This window comes from Molothrus ater, unplaced genomic scaffold (assembly GCF_012460135.2).
Source record: "Molothrus ater isolate BHLD 08-10-18 breed brown headed cowbird unplaced genomic scaffold, BPBGC_Mater_1.1 matUn_MA215, whole genome shotgun sequence".
In the NCBI taxonomy this organism is placed as follows: domain Eukaryota; kingdom Metazoa; phylum Chordata; class Aves; order Passeriformes; family Icteridae; genus Molothrus; species Molothrus ater.
This window is the reverse complement of record NW_023416738.1, coordinates 77,906-95,289: the sequence shown is the minus strand read 5'-3', so window position 1 is coordinate 95,289 and position 17,384 is coordinate 77,906. Positions and strand designations below refer to the sequence as shown.

General features: G+C 56.6%; 1 protein-coding gene across 5 annotated transcripts in view; it reads left to right on the top strand.

Moving 5' to 3' along the window:
- Positions 1-1,171: 1,171 nt before the first annotated feature.
- The window catches only part of ADCY3 (adenylate cyclase 3), a 28,032-nt gene continuing 11,819 nt past the window's right edge, over positions 1,172-17,384 (top strand). For 3 of the 5 annotated variants that reach the window (XM_054518437.1, XM_054518438.1, XM_054518439.1), the window contains exons 1-10: positions 1,172-2,218; positions 5,867-5,978; positions 7,374-7,501; positions 9,360-11,046; positions 11,122-11,284; positions 13,149-13,286; positions 14,129-14,271; positions 15,666-15,827; positions 15,918-16,005; positions 16,091-16,207. In XM_054518437.1, coding sequence (XP_054374412.1) covers positions 1,527-2,218; positions 5,867-5,978; positions 7,374-7,501; positions 9,360-11,046; positions 11,122-11,284; positions 13,149-13,286; positions 14,129-14,271; positions 15,666-15,827; positions 15,918-16,005; positions 16,091-16,207 — 3,430 coding nt within the window. In that variant the 5' untranslated portion in view covers positions 1,172-1,526. The remainder of the gene's footprint in view (positions 2,219-5,866; positions 5,979-7,373; positions 7,502-9,359; positions 11,047-11,121; positions 11,285-13,148; positions 13,287-14,128; positions 14,272-15,665; positions 15,828-15,917; positions 16,006-16,090; positions 16,208-17,384) is intronic. The other 2 variants (XM_054518440.1, XM_036405937.2) reach the window with 2 other exon arrangements.

Here is a 17,384-nt window from a genome sequence, read left to right as displayed (position 1 = left end):
CAGGCGCCGTGTCCCGGAATTCTGAGAATTCCAGGATCCCGGAATGGTTTGGGACAGGATCCACGGCCCTTCAATCCCATCTCATTCCATCCCCACAATCCCAGACCGCTCCGGTTTTCCCTTGGGCACTCCCAGGGATCCGGGGATTCTCTGGGAATTCCAGCCCAGCTGGGAATTCCTCCCCGGATTCCATTTCCCCCTTTTTCCCAGGGAATTCCCTCCATTCCCAGCTCTCCCAGCCTGGCGTTGGATCCATCCCCATCCCGGATCCTCTCCGGGAAGGAATTCTGGGAATTCCCTGGGAACTGGGGACTCCAGGAAGGGTCTCCCTTCCCTTTTCCATCCCCAACTTCCATAAAAATCCCTCGGGATGGATCCTGAGCCTCCTGGATCCCAGAATCCCGGAATGGTTTGGGGTGGGATCCACGGACCCTCAGCCCCATCCCACATTCCAACCCCCGACTCCTCTCCAGGAAGGAATTTTGGGAATTCGGGACTCCACTTCCCCAAAAATCCCATAAAAATCCCTCGGGATGGATCCTGAGCATCCTGGATCCCAGAATCCCGGAATGGTTTGGGTTGGGATCCATGGACCCTCAACCCCATCCCCTTCCCACCCTTGACTCCTCTCTGGGAAAGAAATTTGGGAATTCGGGACTCCACTTCCCCAAAAATTCCATACAAATCCCTCGGGATGGATCCTGAGCGTCCTGGATCCCAGAATCCCGGAATGGTTTGGGGTGGGATCCACGGACCTTCAATCCCACCCCTGAGTCCTCTCCGGGAAGGAATTTTGGGAATTCCCTGGGAATTCGGGACTCCACTTCCCTTTTCCTTCCCCAAAAATCCCATAAAAATCCCTCGGGATGGATGCTGAGCCTCCTGGATCCCAGAATCCCGGAATGGTTTGGGGTGGGATCCACGGACCCTCAACCCCATCCCACATTCCAACCCCCAACTCCTCTCCGGGAAGGAATTTTGGGAATTCGGGACTCCACTTCCCCAAAAATTCCATAAAAATCCCTGGGGATGGATCCGGAGCGTCCTGGATCCCAGAATCCCGGAATGGTTTGGGATCAGATCCATGCCTCTTCAACCCCATCCCCTTCCCACCCTTGACTCCTCTCTGGGAAAGAAATTTGGGAATTCGGGACTCCACTTCCCCAAAAATTCCATAAAAATCCCTCGGGATGGATCCTGAGCCTCCTGGATCCCAGAATTCCGGAATGGTTTGGGGTGGGATCCACGGACCCTCAACCCCATCCCACATTCCAACCCCCGACTCCTCTCCGGGAAGGAATTTTGGGAATTCGGGACTCCACTTCCCCAAAAATCCCATAAAAACAAAAATCCCTGGGGATGGATCCTGGGCGTCCTGGATCCCAGAATCCCGGAATGGTTTGGGATCGGATCCATGCATCTTCAACCCCATCCCCTTCCCACCCTTGACTCCTCTCTGGGAAAGAAATTTGGAAATTCGGGACTCCACTTCCCCAAAAATTCCATAAAAATAAAAATCCCTCGGGATGGATGCTGAGCGTCCTGGATCCCAGAATCCCGGAATGGTTTGGGTTGGGATCCATGGACCTTCAACCCCATCCCACATTCCAACCCCCGAGTCCTCTCCGGGAAGGAATTTGGGACTCCCCTTTTCCACCCCCAAAAATCCCATAAAAACAAAAATCCCTCGGGATGGATCCGGAGCGTCCTGGATCCCGGAATCCCGGAATGGTTTGGGGTGGGATCCACGGACCTTCAATCCCACCCCTGAGTCCTCTCCGGGAAGGAATTTTGGGAATTCCCTGGGAATTCGGGACTCCACTTCCCTTTTCCTTCCCCAAAAATCCCATAAAAATCCCTCGGGATGGATGCTGAGCCTCCTGGATCCCGGAATCCCGGAATGGTTTGGGTTGGGATCCACGGACCCTCAGCCCCATCCCACATTCCCACCCCTCGCCATTCCCAGGCTGCTCCAACCTTTCCCTGCAATTCCTGACCGGCGTCTCTCTCCCCTCCCCCCCGCTCCCCTCTCCGAATTCCCGATTTTTTTTCCCCGCCGGGAATTCCGCGTCCCTCGCGGGCGTCAGGAGCGGCTGATGCTCTCCATCCTGCCCAAGCACGTGGCCGACGAGATGCTGAAGGACATGAAGAAGGACCCGAGCCAGAAGGAGCTGCAGCAGTTCAACACCATGTACATGTACCGGCACGAGAACGTCAGGTCAGGCGCCCCGAAATTCACGGGAAACCGCCCCGAAAAAAACACCCCAAATTCACGGGAAACTGCCCCAAAATCCTGGAAAAAAAAAAAACCAAATTCCTGGGAAACTGCCCCAAAATCCTGGGGAAAAAAAACCACACAAATTCCCGGGAAACCACCCCAAAATCCTGGAAAAAAAACCAACACAAATTCCCGTGAAACTGCCCCAAAATCCTGGGTGAAAAAACCAAACAAATTCCCAGGAAACTGCCCCAAAATCCTGGGGGAAAAAAACCACACAAAATTCCCAGGAAACTACCCCAAAATCCTGGGGAAACACCAACGCAAGTTCCTGGGAAACCGCCCCAAAATCATGGGGAAAAAAAACCAACCCCAAAATTCCCGGGAAACTGCCCCAAAATTGTCGGGGGGAAAAAAACCCCAGAAATTCCTGGGAAACTGCCCCAAAATCACGGGGAAAAAAACCAACCCCAAAATTCCCAGGAAACTGCCCCAAAATCCTGGGGGAAAAGAAAACCCAGAAATTCACAGGAAACTGCCCCAAAATCCTGGGAAAAAACCCCCCCACAAATTCCCGGGAAACCGCCGCAAAATCCTGGGGAAAAAAACAACCCCAAATTCCTGGGAAACTGCCCCAAAATCCTGGGAAAAAACCCCCCCACAAATTCCCGGGAAACTGCCCCAAAATCCTGGGGGAAAAAAAACCCCAGAAATTCACAGGAAACTGCCCCAAAATCCTGGGGAAAAAAAAAAAAAACAAATTCACGGGAAACTGCCCCAAAATCCTGGGGAAAAAAAACAACCCCAAATTCCCGGGAAACTGCCCCAAAATCCTGGGAAAAAAGAAAACCCAGAAATTCCCGGGAAACTGCCCCAAAATCCTGGAAGAAAACCCCACAAATTCCCGGGAAACTGCCCCAAAATCCTGGAAGAAAACCCCACAAATTCCCGGGAAACTGCCCCAAAATCCTGGGAAAAAAGAAAACACAAATTCCCAGGAAAATGCCCCAAAATCCTGGGGGGAAAAAAACCACACAAATTCCCGGGAAACTGCCCCAAAATCCTGGGGGAAAAAAACCCCAAATTCCCGGGAAACTGCCCCAAAATCCTGGAAGAAAACCAAACAAATTCCTGGGAAACTGCCCCAAAATCCTGGGGAAAAAAAAAAACCAAATTCCCGGGAAACTGCCCCAAAATCCTGGGGAAAAAACCCCCACAAATTCCCGGGAAACTGCCCCAAAATCCTGGGGGAAAAAACCAAATAAATTCCCGGGAAACTGCCCCAAAATCCTGGGAAAAAAAACCCCAAAATTCCCATGAAACTGCCCCAAAATCCTGGAAGAAAACCCCACAAATTCCCGGGAAACTGCCCCAAAATCCTGGGGAAAAAGAAAAAACCCAAATTCCCGGGAAACTGGGTAGGAATTCCCAAAATTCCTGCCCGTTCCGTGTGGAAAACATTCCCGGGAAAAACAACAGTGGGAATGCCAGAAATTCCCCCTCCTGCGATGGAAACGCTCCTGGAAAAACGGGCGGGAATTCCCAAAATTCTGGTGCGGAAAATGTTCCTGGAAAATCAGCGGGAATTCCCGAAATTCCCCCATTCTGCGGGAAAAACGTTCCTGGAAAAACGGCGGGAATTGTCGAAATCCCGACGCAGAAAACGTTCCCAGGAAATCCCTGGGAATTCCCAAAAATTCCCCCGTTCCACATTGGAAAACTGGTCCCGGAAAACCGGCGGGAATTCCTAAAATTTTCCCATTCCACATGGAAAATGTTCCTGGGAAAACAGTGGCAATTCCCAAAATTCCGGTGTGGAAAACATTCCTAGAAAACCCCCGGGAATTCCCAGAAATTCCCAAAATTCTGCACAGAAAACATTCCCGGGAAATCATCGGGAATTCCCAGAAATTCCCAAAATTCTGCACAGAAAACATTCCCGGAAAACCGGCGGGAATTCCCAAAATTCCCCCGTTCCGCGTGGAAAACGTTCCTGGAAAATCGTCGGGAATTCCCAAAATCGGGATCGAGCTGGGATCGGGGTTTTCAGGGCGTCGTTTTTGCCAGATCCAGGATTTTTTTTTTGGGGAGGGAAAAACCAGGAATGAGGAGTTTGGGATTGAGTTTGGCGAGCGCCTTTTCCCAACTTATCCCGGATTTTTTTTTGGGAAAAATATGGGAATGGGGAAGTAGGGACTGAGTTTGTATCCCCACATCCGGGATTTTTTTGGGAAAACCGGAAGGGGGAAGTCGAGGTTGAATTTTTTGAGTCGTTGTCACCAAATCTTGGAATTTTTGGGTGGAAAAACTGGAATGAGGAATTTGGGATTGAGTTTGTGTTGCCAATTCCAGGAATTTTTTTAGGAAAAGCTGGGAATGAGGGAGCTGGGATTGAGTTTGTGTCGAGCATCGTTTTTGCCTTATCCCGGATTTTTTTTTAGGAAAAATGGGAATGTGAGAGTCGGGATTGGGTTTGTATCCCCACATCCGGGATTTTTTTTTTATTTTTTTTGGGAAAACTGAAACGAGGAATTTGGGATTGAGTTTGTGCTGCTAAATCCAGGATTATTTTTTTTTTAGGAAAAGCTGGGAATGAGGGAGCTGGGATTGAGTTTTTGTCCAGCACCGTCTTTGCCTTATCCGGGAATTTTTTTAGGAAAAATGGGAATGTGAGAGTCGGGATTGGGTTTGGGTCAACAGATCCAGGATATTTTTTTGTTTTTTGGGGGAAAATGGGAATGGGGAAATTGGGATGGAGTTTGGATCCCCACATCCGGGATTTCTTTTTGGGAAAATGGGAATGGGGAAGTTGGGATTGAGTTTTTGTCCAGCATCGTTTTCACCTTATCTGGGAATTTTTTTAGAAAAAATGGGAATGTGAGAGTCGGGATTGGGTTTGTATCCCCACATCCGGGATTTTTTTTTTTTTGGGAAAACCGGAACAGGGAAGTCGAAGTTGAATTTTTTGAGAGCCGGTTTCACCAAATCTGGGATTTTTTGGTGCAGAAAAACTGGAATGAGGGAGTTGGGATTGAGTTTGTGCTGCTGAATCCAGGATTATTTTTTTTTTTAGGAAAAGCTGGGAATGAGGGAGCTGGGATCGAGTTTTTGTCCAGCATCGTCTTTGCCTTATCCCGGATTTTTTTGGGGGTGGAAAAGTGGGAATGAGGAAGTTGGGATTGAGTTTGCGTCACCAGATCCAGGATATTTTTTTGTTTTGGGGGAAAAATGGGAATGGGGAAATTGGGATTGAGTTTGGGTCAACAGATCCAGGATTTCTTTTTGGGAAAATGGGAATGGAGAAGTTGGGATTGAGTTTTTCGAGCATCGTTTTTGCCTTATCCCGGATATTTTTTTAGGGGAAAAATGGGAATGTGAGAGTCGGGATCGATTTTTCAGGGCGCCATTTTGGCCGCGCCCAGGATTTTTTTATGGGGAAAACCAGAACGAGGAAATCGGGATCGCGTTTTTATCGCCACAACCCGGATTTTTTTTTTTTATTTTATTTATTGTTATTGTGGGGAAAACAAGGAGCGGGGAGGTTGGGATTGAGCACCCCCACGTCCAGGATTTTATTTTATTTTAATTTTTATTTTTCCCGGGATCGCGGGAAGCGGGGTCCGATCCCTGTTTTTCCCCTTTCGGCAGCATCCTGTTCGCCGACATCGTGGGCTTCACGCAGCTCTCGTCGTCCTGCAGCGCCCAGGAGCTCGTCAAGCTCCTCAACGAGCTCTTCGCCCGCTTCGACAAGCTGGCCGCCGTGAGTCCCGAAAAACCCACGGAATTCCCGGGGGGAAAAAAATCCCCCGGAATTCCCGTGGAAAAAAGGAAAAAAAAAATCGGGGATGGGGTGCAGGAGGTCGGGAGGCCGTGAGGGGATGGAGGCGTTGAAGCTCTGGTGGGTGGGAAAAGGGATGGGAATGGGGAAAAATGGGAATGGGGAAAAATGGGAATGGGGAAAAAATGGGAATGGGGAAAAATGGGGAATCCGAGGGTTTGCGTCGGGAGTTTTTCTGCGGGATTGTGGGAATTCAAGAATTGTTCCGGGAATTATTTTGGGAGTTCCCAGAGGCAGCGCCCAGGAGCTCGTCGGGCTCCTCACCGGCTTGGACAGGCTGGCCGCCGTGATTCCCACCTGTAATTCCCGAAAATCCACGGAATTCCCAGAAAAAAAAATCCCCAGAATTCCCGAAAAAAAAAGAAAAATAAAAAAAATCCGGGATGGGGTGCAGGAGGTCGGGAGTCCATGAGGGGATGGAGGCGTTCAGGCTCTGCTGGGTGGGAATGGGGAAAAATGGGAATGGGAAAAATGGGAATGGGGAAAAATGGGGAATCCGAGGGTTTGCGTCGGGAGTTTTTCTGTGGGATTGTGGGAATTCAAGAATTGTTCTGGGAATTGTTCTGGGAATTATTTTGGGAGCTCCCAGAGGCAGAGCCCAGGAGCTCGTCGGGCTCCTCACCGGCTTGGACAGGCTGGCCGCTGTGAGTCCCACCTGTAATTCCCAAAAATCCATGGAATTCCAAGAAAATAAATCCCCCGGAATTCCCGAAAAAAAAAGAAAAATAAAAAATCGGGGATGGGGTGCAGGAGGTCGGGAGTCCGTGAGGGGATGGAGGCGTTCAGGCTCTGCTGGGTGGGAATGGGGAAAATGGGAATGGGGAAAAATGGGAATGGGGAAAAATGGGAATGGGGAAAAATGGGGAATCCGAGGGTTTCCGTCGGGAGTTTTTCTGTGGGATTGTGGGAATTTGGGAATTGTTCCGGGAATTATTTTGGGAGCTCCCAGAGGCAGCGCCCAGGAGCTCGTCAAGCTCCTCACCAGCTTGGACAGGCTGGCCGCCGTGAGTCCCACCCAAAATTCCCGAAAATCCATGGAATTCCCAGAAAAAAAAATCCCCAGAATTCCCGAAATAAAAAGAAAAAAAAAAATCGGGGATGGGGTCCAGGAGGTCTGGAGGCCGTGAGGGGATGGAGGCGTTCAGGCTCTGCTGGGTGGGAAAAGGGATGGGAATGGGGAAAAATGGGGAATGGGGAAAAATGGGAATGGGGAAAATGTGGAATCCGAGGGTTTCCGTCGGGAGCTTTTTTTTTTGCGGGATTCTGGGAATTAGCGGGATGGTTCCGGGAATTCTTTTGGGAATTCCGGGTTCCCAGAAGCATCACCAGCTGCGGATCAAGATCCTGGGGGATTGCTACTACTGCATCTGCGGGCTGCCGGAATTCCGGGAGGACCACGCGGCGTGCTCCATCCGGATGGGGCTGGCCATGGTGGAGGCCATCGCGTAAGGGACCGAGGGGAACCGGGAATTCGGGAACTGGGGATCGGGGACCGGGAACTGGGAATCGGGGATTGGGAATTGGGATGGGATGGGAATTGGGATTGGGCATTGGGATGGGAATGGGATGGGATGGGATGGGATGGGAATGGGAATTTTGGGGTGGGAATGGGAATTTTGGGCTGGGATGGGACGGGAAGGGAATGGGAATGGGAATGGGAATTGGGATGGGATGGGAATGGGAATAGGGATGGAAATTGGGATTGGGATGGGAATGGGGATGTGGATGGGAATTGGGATTGGGATGGGATGGGAATGGGGTGTGATTGCTGACGATGGGGGCCGGGCGGTGCTGAGGCCGCATTCCCTGCGGATACCCTGCCCTCCATGCTGACATTCCCTGTGGCCATTCCCAGTTCCCATTCCCAGTTCCCCATTCCCAGTTCCCCGTGGCCATTCCCAGTTCCCCATTCCCAGTTCCCCATTCCCAGTTCCCCGTTCCCAGTTCCCATTCCCAGTTCCCCATTCCCATTCCCCATTCCCAGTCCCCATTCCCAGTCCCCATTCCCAGTTCCCCATTCCCATTCCCCATTCCCAGTCCCCATTCCCAGTCCCCATTCCCATTCCCCATTCCCAGTTCCCCATTCCCAGTCCCCATTCCCAATCCCCATTCCCAGTTCCCATTCCCAGTTCCCCATTCCCAGTCCCCATTCCCAGTTCCCATTCCCAGTTCCCCATTCCCATTCCCCATTCCCAGTCCCCATTCCCAGTCCCCATTCCCATTCCCCATTCCCAGTTCCCCATTCCCAGTTCCCATTCCCAATCCCCATTCCCAGTTCCCATTCCCAGTTCCCCGTGGCCATTCCCAGTTCCCCATTCCCAGTTCCCCATTCCCAGTTCCCCATTCCCATTCCCCATTCCCAGTTCCCATTCCCAGATCCCACAGCCCCCCTCCCTCACGTTGCTGCACCCAGTGCAGGATCAGACGCGCGCACGGCTCTGGCCATTCCCGGGCCCCGTGGCCGTCCCCATTCCCCAGACATTCCCTGTGTCCCCTCGGTCCCCGGGGCCACCCCGGTTCCCACGGCCGCCGCTCGGTGCCGGGGCGGGCGCGCGCGTCGTGAACATCCAACATTCCCCATTCCCCATTCCCCGTTCCCCATTCCCCATTCCCCATTCCCATGTCCCCACGGTGTCCCCACGGTGTCCCCACGGTGTCCCAGCTCGGTGCGGGAGCGCACACGCACGGCCGTGGACATTCCCCATTCCCCATTCCCCATTCCCATGTCCCCACGGTGTCCCCACGGTGTCCCCATGCTGTCCCAGCTCGGTGCCGGGGCGGACGCGCGCGGCCGTGAACATCCAACATCCCCCATTCCCCATTCCCCGTTCCCCATTCCCCATTCCCATGTCCCCACAGTGTCCCCATGTCCCCACGGTGTCCCCAATGTCCCAGCTCGGTGCCGGGGCGGACGTGCGCGGCCATGAACATCCAACATTCCCCATTCCCCATCCCCCACTCACCATTCCCCACTCACCATTCCCCATTCCCCATTCCCATGTCCCCACAGTGTCCCCATGGTGTCCCCATGGTGTCCCCAATGTCCCAGCTCGGTGCTGGGGCGCACGCACATGGCCGTGAACGTCCAACATTCCGCATTCCCCATTCCCCATTCCCGTGTCCCCATGGTGTCCCCACGGTGTCCCCAATGTCCCAGCTCGGTGCTGGAGCAGACGCACATGACCGTGAACATCCAACATCCCCCATTCCCCACTCCCCATTCCCCATTCCCCATTCCCCATTCCCCATTCCCATGTCCCCACGGTGTCCCCATGTCCCCACGGTGTCCCCATGCTGTCCCAGCTCGGTGCGGGAGCGCACGCGCACGGCCGTGGACATTCCCCATTCCCCATTCCCCATTCCCCATTCCCCATTCCCATGTCCCCATGGTGTCCCCACGGTGTCCCCATGTCCCCACGGTGTCCCCACGGTGTCCCCATGTCCCCACGATGTCCCCAATGTCCCAGCTCGGTGCAGGAGCACACATGCACGGCCGTGGACATTCCCCATTCCCCATTCCCCATTCCCCATTCCCATGTCCCCACGGTGTCCCCATGTCCCAGCTCGGTGCGGGAGTGCACGCGCACGGCCGTGGACATTCCCCATGGTGTCCCCCATTCCCCATTCCCCATTCCCGTGTCCCCACGGTGTCCCCACGGTGTCCCCATGCTGTCCCAGCTCGGTGCGGGAGCGCACGCGCACGGCCGTGGACATTCCCCATTCCCCATTCCCATGTCCCCACGGTGTCCCCACGGTGTCCCCACGGTGTCCCCACTGTCCCAGCTCGGTGCGGGAGCGCGCGCGCACGGCCGTGGACGTTCCCCATTCCCCATTCCCATGTCCCCACGGTGTCCCCATGGTGTCCCCATGTCCCCACGGTGTCCCCATGTCCCAGCTCGGTGCGGGAGCGCACGCGCACGGCCGTGGACATTCCCCATTCCCCATTCCCGGTGACCATTCCCGTGTCCCCACGGTGTCCCCACGGTGTCCCCACGGTGTCCCCACTGTCCCAGCTCGGTGCGGGAGCGCGCGCGCACGGCCGTGGACATTCCCCATTCCCCATTCCCCATTCCCCATTCCCATGTCCCCACGGTGTCCCCACGGTGTCCCCATGCTGTCCCAGCTCGGTGCGGGAGCGCACGCGCACGGCCGTGGACATTCCCCATGGTGTCCCCCATTCCCGGTGACCATTCCCATGTCCCCACGGTGTCCCCACGGTGTCCCCATGGTGTCCCCATGTCCCCACGGTGTCCCCATGCTGTCCCAGCTCGGTGCGGGAGCGCACGCGCACGGCCGTGGACATTCCCCATTCCCCATTCCCCATTCCCGTGTCCCCACGGTGTCCCCACGGTGTCCCCATGCTGTCCCAGCTCGGTGCGGGAGCGCACGCGAACGGCCGTGGACATTCCCCATTCCCCATTCCCCATTCCCATGTCCCCACGGTGTCCCCACGGTGTCCCCACGGTGTCCCCACGGTGTCCCCATGCTGTCCCAGCTCGGTGCAGGAGCGCACGCGCATGGCCGTGGACATTCCCCATTCCCGGTGACCATTCCCATGTCCCCACGGTGTCCCCATGTCCCCACGGTGTCCCCACGGTGTCCCCACGGTGTCCCCACTGTCCCAGCTTGGTGCGGGAGCGCACGCGCTCGGCCGTGGACATTCCCCATTCCCCATTCCCCATTCCCATGTCCCCACGGTGTCCCCACGGTGTCCCCATGCTGTCCCAGCTCGGTGCGGGAGCGCACGCGCTCGGCCGTGGACATTCCCCATTCCCCATTCCCCATTCCCATGTCCCCACGGTGTCCCCACGGTGTCCCCATGCTGTCCCAGCTCGGTGCGGGAGCGCACGCGCACGGCCGTGGACATGCGCGTGGGCGTGCACAGCGGCGCCGTGCTGGGCGGCGTGCTGGGCCAGAAGCGCTGGCAGTACGACGTCTGGTCCACCGACGTCACCGTGGCCAACAAGATGGAGGCGGGCGGCATCCCCGGGTGAGTGTCCCCGCGCCGGGGGCGGCCGCGGCGGCCGCGGCGGCGCCGAGGTGACGGCGGTGGCCGCGGCGGCAGGCGCGTGCACATCTCGCAGAGCACCGTGGACTGCCTGAAGGGAGAGTTCGAGGTGGAGCCGGGCGAGGGCGGCTCCCGCTGCGAGTACCTGAGGGACAAGGGCATTGTCACCTACCTGGTGGTGGTCCCCAAGCAGGGGCTGCGGCACGGCGTCAACGGCGTGGTGAGCGCCAGCCCTGGGGACAGCGGGGACAATGCGGGGGACATGGGTGTGGGGACATTGACGTTGATTGTGTCAGTGGCGTGGTGAGCGCCAGCCCTGGGGACAGCAGGGACAATGCGGGGGACATGGGTATGGGGACGTTGACATTGACTGTGTCAATGGTGTGGTGAGTGCCACCCCTGGGGACAGCGGGGACAATGCGGGGGACATGGGTATGGGGACGTTGACATTGACTGTGTCAATGGTGTGGTGAGTGCCACCCCTGGGGACAGCGGGGACAATGCGGGGGACATGGGTGTGGGGACATTGACGTTGATTGTGTCAATGGCGTGGTGAGCGCCACCCCTGGGGACAGCGGGGACATTGAGGGGGACATGGGGTATGGGGACATTGACGTTGATTGTGTCAGTGGCATGGTGAGTGCCAGCCCTGGGGACAATGGGGACAATGGGGACATGGGTGTGGGGACATTGATGTTGATTGTGTCAATGGCGTGGTGAGTGCCACCCCTGGGGACAATGGGGACATGGGTGTGGGGACATTGTCACTGGTTGTGTCAATGGCGTGGTGAGCGCCAGCCCTGGGGACAGCGGGGACAATGCGGGGGACATGGGTGTGGGGACGTTGACGTTGATTGTTTCAATGGCGTGGGGAGTGGCACCGCTGGGGACAGCAGGGACAATGCGGGGGACACTGGGGACATGGGTGTGGGGACATTGACATTGATTGTGTCAGTGGCGTGGTGAGTGGCACCGATGGGAACAATGGGGACAATGGGGACATGGGTATGGGGACATTGTCACTGATTGTCCCGTGACGTGGTGAGCGGCACCAATGGGGACAGCAGGGACACGGGGACATGGGTGTGGGGACATTGAGGTTGATTGTGTCAATGGCGTGGTGAGTGGCACCGGTGGGGACAATGAGGGGGACACTGGGGGGGACATGGGGACATGGGTGTGGGGACATTGTCACTGATTGTCCCATGGTGTGGTGAGTGGCATTGCTGGGAACAGTGGGGACATTGAGGGGGATACAGGGGACATGGGTGTGGGGACATTGTCACTGATTGTGTCAATGGCGTGGTGAGTGGCACCAATGGGGACACTGGGTCATGGGTGTGGGGACATTGACATTGATTGTGTCAATGGCGTGGGGAGTGGCACCGGTGGGGACAGTGGGGACACTGGGGTCATGGGTGTGGGGACATCGTCACTGATCGTGTCAACAGCGTGGTGAGTGGCACCGCTGAGGACAACGGGGAGACACGGGGGACACCAGGGACACCGGGGGGGACACTGGGGACATGGGTGTGGGGGGACACCCAGGGTGACCGCATGCCACCACAGGCACTGTCACTGACCGTGTCCCATGGTGTGACGGGTGGCACTGGTGACACAGTGACACAGTGACACGGTGACACAGTGTCACCCACCACGCCCCTGTCCCCCACAGAAGCTGTCCCTGACTGTGTCCCATGGTGTGACGAGTGACACTGGTGACACAGTGACACTGGTGACACGGTGACACAGTGACACGGTGACACCCACCACGCCCCTGTCCCCCACAGAAGCTGTCCCTGACTGTGTCCCACGGTGTGACGGGTGGCACTGGTGACACAGTGACACAGTGACACAGTGTCACCCACCACGCCCCTGTCCCCCACAGAAGCTGTCCCTGACTGTGTCCCACGGTGTGACGAGTGGCACTGGTGACACAGTGACACGGTGACACAGTGTCACCCACCATGCCCCTGTCCCCCACAGAAGCTGTCCCCGACTGTGTCCCACGGTGTGACGGGTGGCACGGGGGACACAGTGACACAGTGACACGGTGTCACCCACCACGCCCCTGTCCCCCACAGAAGCTGTCCCTGACCTCGTCCCACGGCGTGTCCCCTCCTCCTGTCACCACCAACGGTGGCCTCAGCCCGGAGCCCCCCGAGGACGCCGAGCGCGGCCGCAGCAGCTCCGTGGAGCTCGACGACGACGACGACACCGAGGTACCCAAACTGTCCCCAGGGTGTCCCCAGGGTGTCCCTGGGCTGCCCCTGCCATGTCCCCAGGGTGTCCCCAGGGTGTCCCCAGGGTGTCCCCATGGTATCCCCTTGGTTTCCCTGCCTTGTCCCCACGTTGTCCCCAGGGTGTCCCCTCAGTGTCCCCATAGTGTGCCCTTGGTGTCCCTGCCGTGTCCCCTTGGTGTCCCTGGGGTGTCCCCATGGTGTCTCCTCAGTGTCCCCTCAGAGTCCCCAGGGTGTCCCCTCGGTGTCCTGCCCTCTCCCTGCAGTGTCCCCAGGGTGTCCCCACAGTGTCCCCTCAGAGTCCCCAGGGTGTCCCCTCGGTGTCCCTGCCCTGTCCCTGCAGTGTCCCCATGGTGTCCCTGCCCTGTCCCTGCGGTGTCCCCAGGGTGTCCCCACAGTGTCCCTGGGCTGTCCCTGCAGTGTCCCTGCAGTGTCCCCTCAGTGTCCCCATAGTGTGCCCTTGGTGTCCCTGCCGTGTCCCCTTGGTGTCCCTGGGGTGTCCCCATGGTGTCTCCTCAGTGTCCCCTCAGAGTCCCCAGGGTGTCCCCTCGGTGTCCTGCCCTCTCCCTGCAGTGTCCCCTCGGTGTCCCTGCCCTGTCCCTGCGGTGTCCCCAGGGTGTCCCCACAGTGTCCCTGGGCTGTCCCTGCAGTGTCCCCGCTGTGTCCCCACGGTGTCTGTGCATTGTCCCCGTGGTGTCCCTGGGGTGTCCCCATGGTGTGTCCCCAGTGTCCCCTCAGAGTCCCCAGGGTGTCCTGGCAATGTCCCCTCGGTGTCCCTATGATGTCCCCACGATGTCCCCTCGGTGTCCCCTCGTTGTCCCCAGGTTCCCAACCCGTCGTTCCCGAACCCGCGCCGGCGGCTGCGGCTGCGGGACCTGGCCGAGCGCGTGGCGGGGGCGGCGCAGAACGAGCAGGAGCTGAACCGGCTGCTGAACGAGGCCCTGCTGGAGCGCGAGAGCATCCAGGCGTGAGTGGCCCCGGAACTGCCGCGAATTCGCCCCAAAAATCCCCTCAGGAATTCACAAAACTCCCAGAAACTCACAGAAATTCAAAAAAAAACCAACCCTGAAATCCACGGAAAATTAAAAAAAAACCATCCTGAAAATTCCCAGAAATTCCCACAACTTCCTGAGAATTTTCCAAAATTCCCGAATACCACAAAAATTCTCAAAGATTTCCGAAATATCCCCCAAAAAACCCCAAAAAATCCCCCAAAATTCCTGAAAAATACCCCCCCAAAAAATCCTGAAAATTATTCCCCACAACTCCCACGAATTCCCAAAAAAAGCCCAATATTTCCCTGAAACTCCCTAAAGTCCCTCCAAATTCCTGAAAATGTGCACAAATTCCCAAAAATTCCCCCAAACCCCTCAAAACTCCTGAAAATTCCCAAAAGCATCCCAAAACAATCCCATAAAATCCCTAAAATTCCCAAAAAATTCTCAAAACAATCCCCCCAAAAATCTGCAAAAATTCCCAAAAGATCCCCAAGAAATCCCAAAAAAATTCCCCAAAAAAATCCCCCCCAAAAAAAAATCCCCAAAAAGCCCCCAGAAAATCCCCCAAAATCCCCAAAATATCCCCCCTAAAAAACCCCAAAAATTCCCAAAAATCCCCCAAAAATCTGCAAAAATCCACAAAAAAATCCCCAAAAAATCCCCAAAAAATCCCCCCAAAATGCCCCCAAAAATCCAAAAAATAAAAAATAAAATTCCAAAAAATCCCAAAAATTAAAAAAAATACCCAAAAATCCCCCAAAAAATCGCCAAAAATCCCCCAATAAATCCCCCCAAAAATCTGCAAAAACTCCCAAAAAATCCCCCAAAAAATCCGAAAAAAGTCTCCAAAAAATGCCAAAAAAATCCCCCCCAAAAAATCCCCAAAAATCCCCCAAAAGTCCCCAAAAATCCCCCATTAAATTCCCCCAAAAATCTGCAAAAATTCCCAAAAATCGCCAAAAAAAAGGCCAAAAAATCCCCAAAACTCCCCCAATAAATCCCCCCAAAATCTGCAAAAATTCCCAAAAAATCACCTAAAATATCCCCCCAAAATTCCCAAAAAATCCCAAAAAATCCCCCCCAAAATCTACAAAAATCCCCAAAAATCCCCAAAAAATCCTCCAAAAAATCCCAAAAAAATCCCCCCAAAAATCCCCAAAAATCCCCACAAAATTCTCCAAAAATTTGCAAAAATTCCCCAAAAAATCCCCAAAAACCCCCCAATAAACCCCCACAAAAATCTGCAAAAATTCCCAAAAAATCCCCAGAAAATCCCAGAAAAGTCTCCAAAAAAACCCCCCAAAAATTCCCCCAAAAAACCCCCAAAAACCCCAAATCCCCCAAACGCCCCTAAACCCCCCAGGCTGAAGGGCCGGAGCACGTTCCGGCTGTCGCTGCGCTTCACCGACCCCGACATGGAGACGCGCTACTCGGTGGAGAAGGAGAAGCAGAGCGGCGCCGCCTTCAGCTGCTCCTGCGTCGTCCTCGTCTTCACCGCCCTGGTGGAGGCCGCCGTCGACCCCTGGTAGGGCCTGGGGACACCTTGGGGACACCTTGGGGACAACCTCAGGTGGCGCCCAGACCGTCACCCTCTGACCTCCGACCTCGCGGGCAGGTTGGTGGCCAACTACGTGACCTTCGCGGTGGGCGAGGTGCTGCTGGTGGGGCTGACGCTCTGCTCCTTGGCCGCCATCTTCCCGAGGGTGAGGAGGGGACGCGCCTCGGGGACGTCCTCGGCGGCGCGTGGCGGCCCCCGGGGTGACCGCTCGGCCCCCGTTGTCACCGCAGGCCTTCCCCAGAAAGCTGGTGGCCTTCTCCACCTGGATCGACCGCACGCGCTGGGCGCGCAACACCTGGGCCATGGCGGCCATCGCCATCGTCACCGCCGCCGACATCGTGGACATGGTGAGGGGACAGGCGCTGAGGGGACGCCGCCCCTGGCCCCGCTGGCACCTCGTGTCCCCACCACGGGGTGGTGGCCAAGGGGTGGTGGCTGTGAGGGACAGCGCAGATATTGGTGGCCATGGTGGCCTCCCTGGTGGCCATGGTGGCCTCCGTGTCCCCATGTCCCCAGCTGGGCTGCCATGGGGACCATGGGGTGGTGACCAATGGGACATCAGGGTCACCTCAGGGTGGTGGCTGTGAGGGACAGCCCGGATATTGCAGCTCCATCACCCTGGTGGCCATGGTGGCCACTGTGTCCCCAGTTTGGCTGCCATGGGGACCATGGGGTGGTGACCAATGGGACATCAGGGTCACCTCGGGGTGGTGGCTGTGAGGAACAGCCCGGATATTGCAGCTCCATCACCCTGGTGGCCATGGTGGCCTCCATGTCCCCACCTTGGCTGCCATGGGGACCATGGGGTGGTGACCAATGGGACATCAGGGTCACCATAGGTGGTGGCTGCAAGGAGCAGCCAAAACTCTGCAGTTGCACCATCCTGATGGCCGTGGTGGCCACCGTGTCCCCATGTCCCCAGCTGGGCTGCCATGGGGACCATGGGGTGGTGACCAATGGGACATCAGTGTCACCTCGGGGTGGTGGCTGTGAGGGACAGCACAGATATTGCAGCTCCATCACTCTGGTGGCCATGGTGGCCTCCATGTCCCCAGCTGGGCTGCCATGGGGACCATGGGGTGGTGACCAATGGGGCATCAGGGCCACCATGGGGTGGTGACCAGTGGGACATTGTGGCCACCTCTGGGTGGTGGCCATGAGGGGCACCCTCAGCATTGCAGCTCCATCACCCTGGTGTCCATGGTGGCCACCGTGTCCCCACACTGACCCTCTCCCTGTGTCCCCAGCTCGCCTGCCACCGCCACCGCTGGGTGGTGACCAACAGCACCTCGGGGCCACCATCGGGTGGTGGCCAGTGGGACCTCGGGGCCACCATGGGGTGGTGACCAATGGGACCTCGGGGCCACCATCGGGTGGTGGCCATGAGGAGCACCCTCAGCATTGCAGCTCCATCACCCTGGTGTCCATGGTGGCCTCCGTGTCCCCATGTCCACAGCTCAGCTGCCATGGGGACCATGGGGTGGTGACAAGTGGGACCTCGGGGCCACCATGGGGTGGTGACCA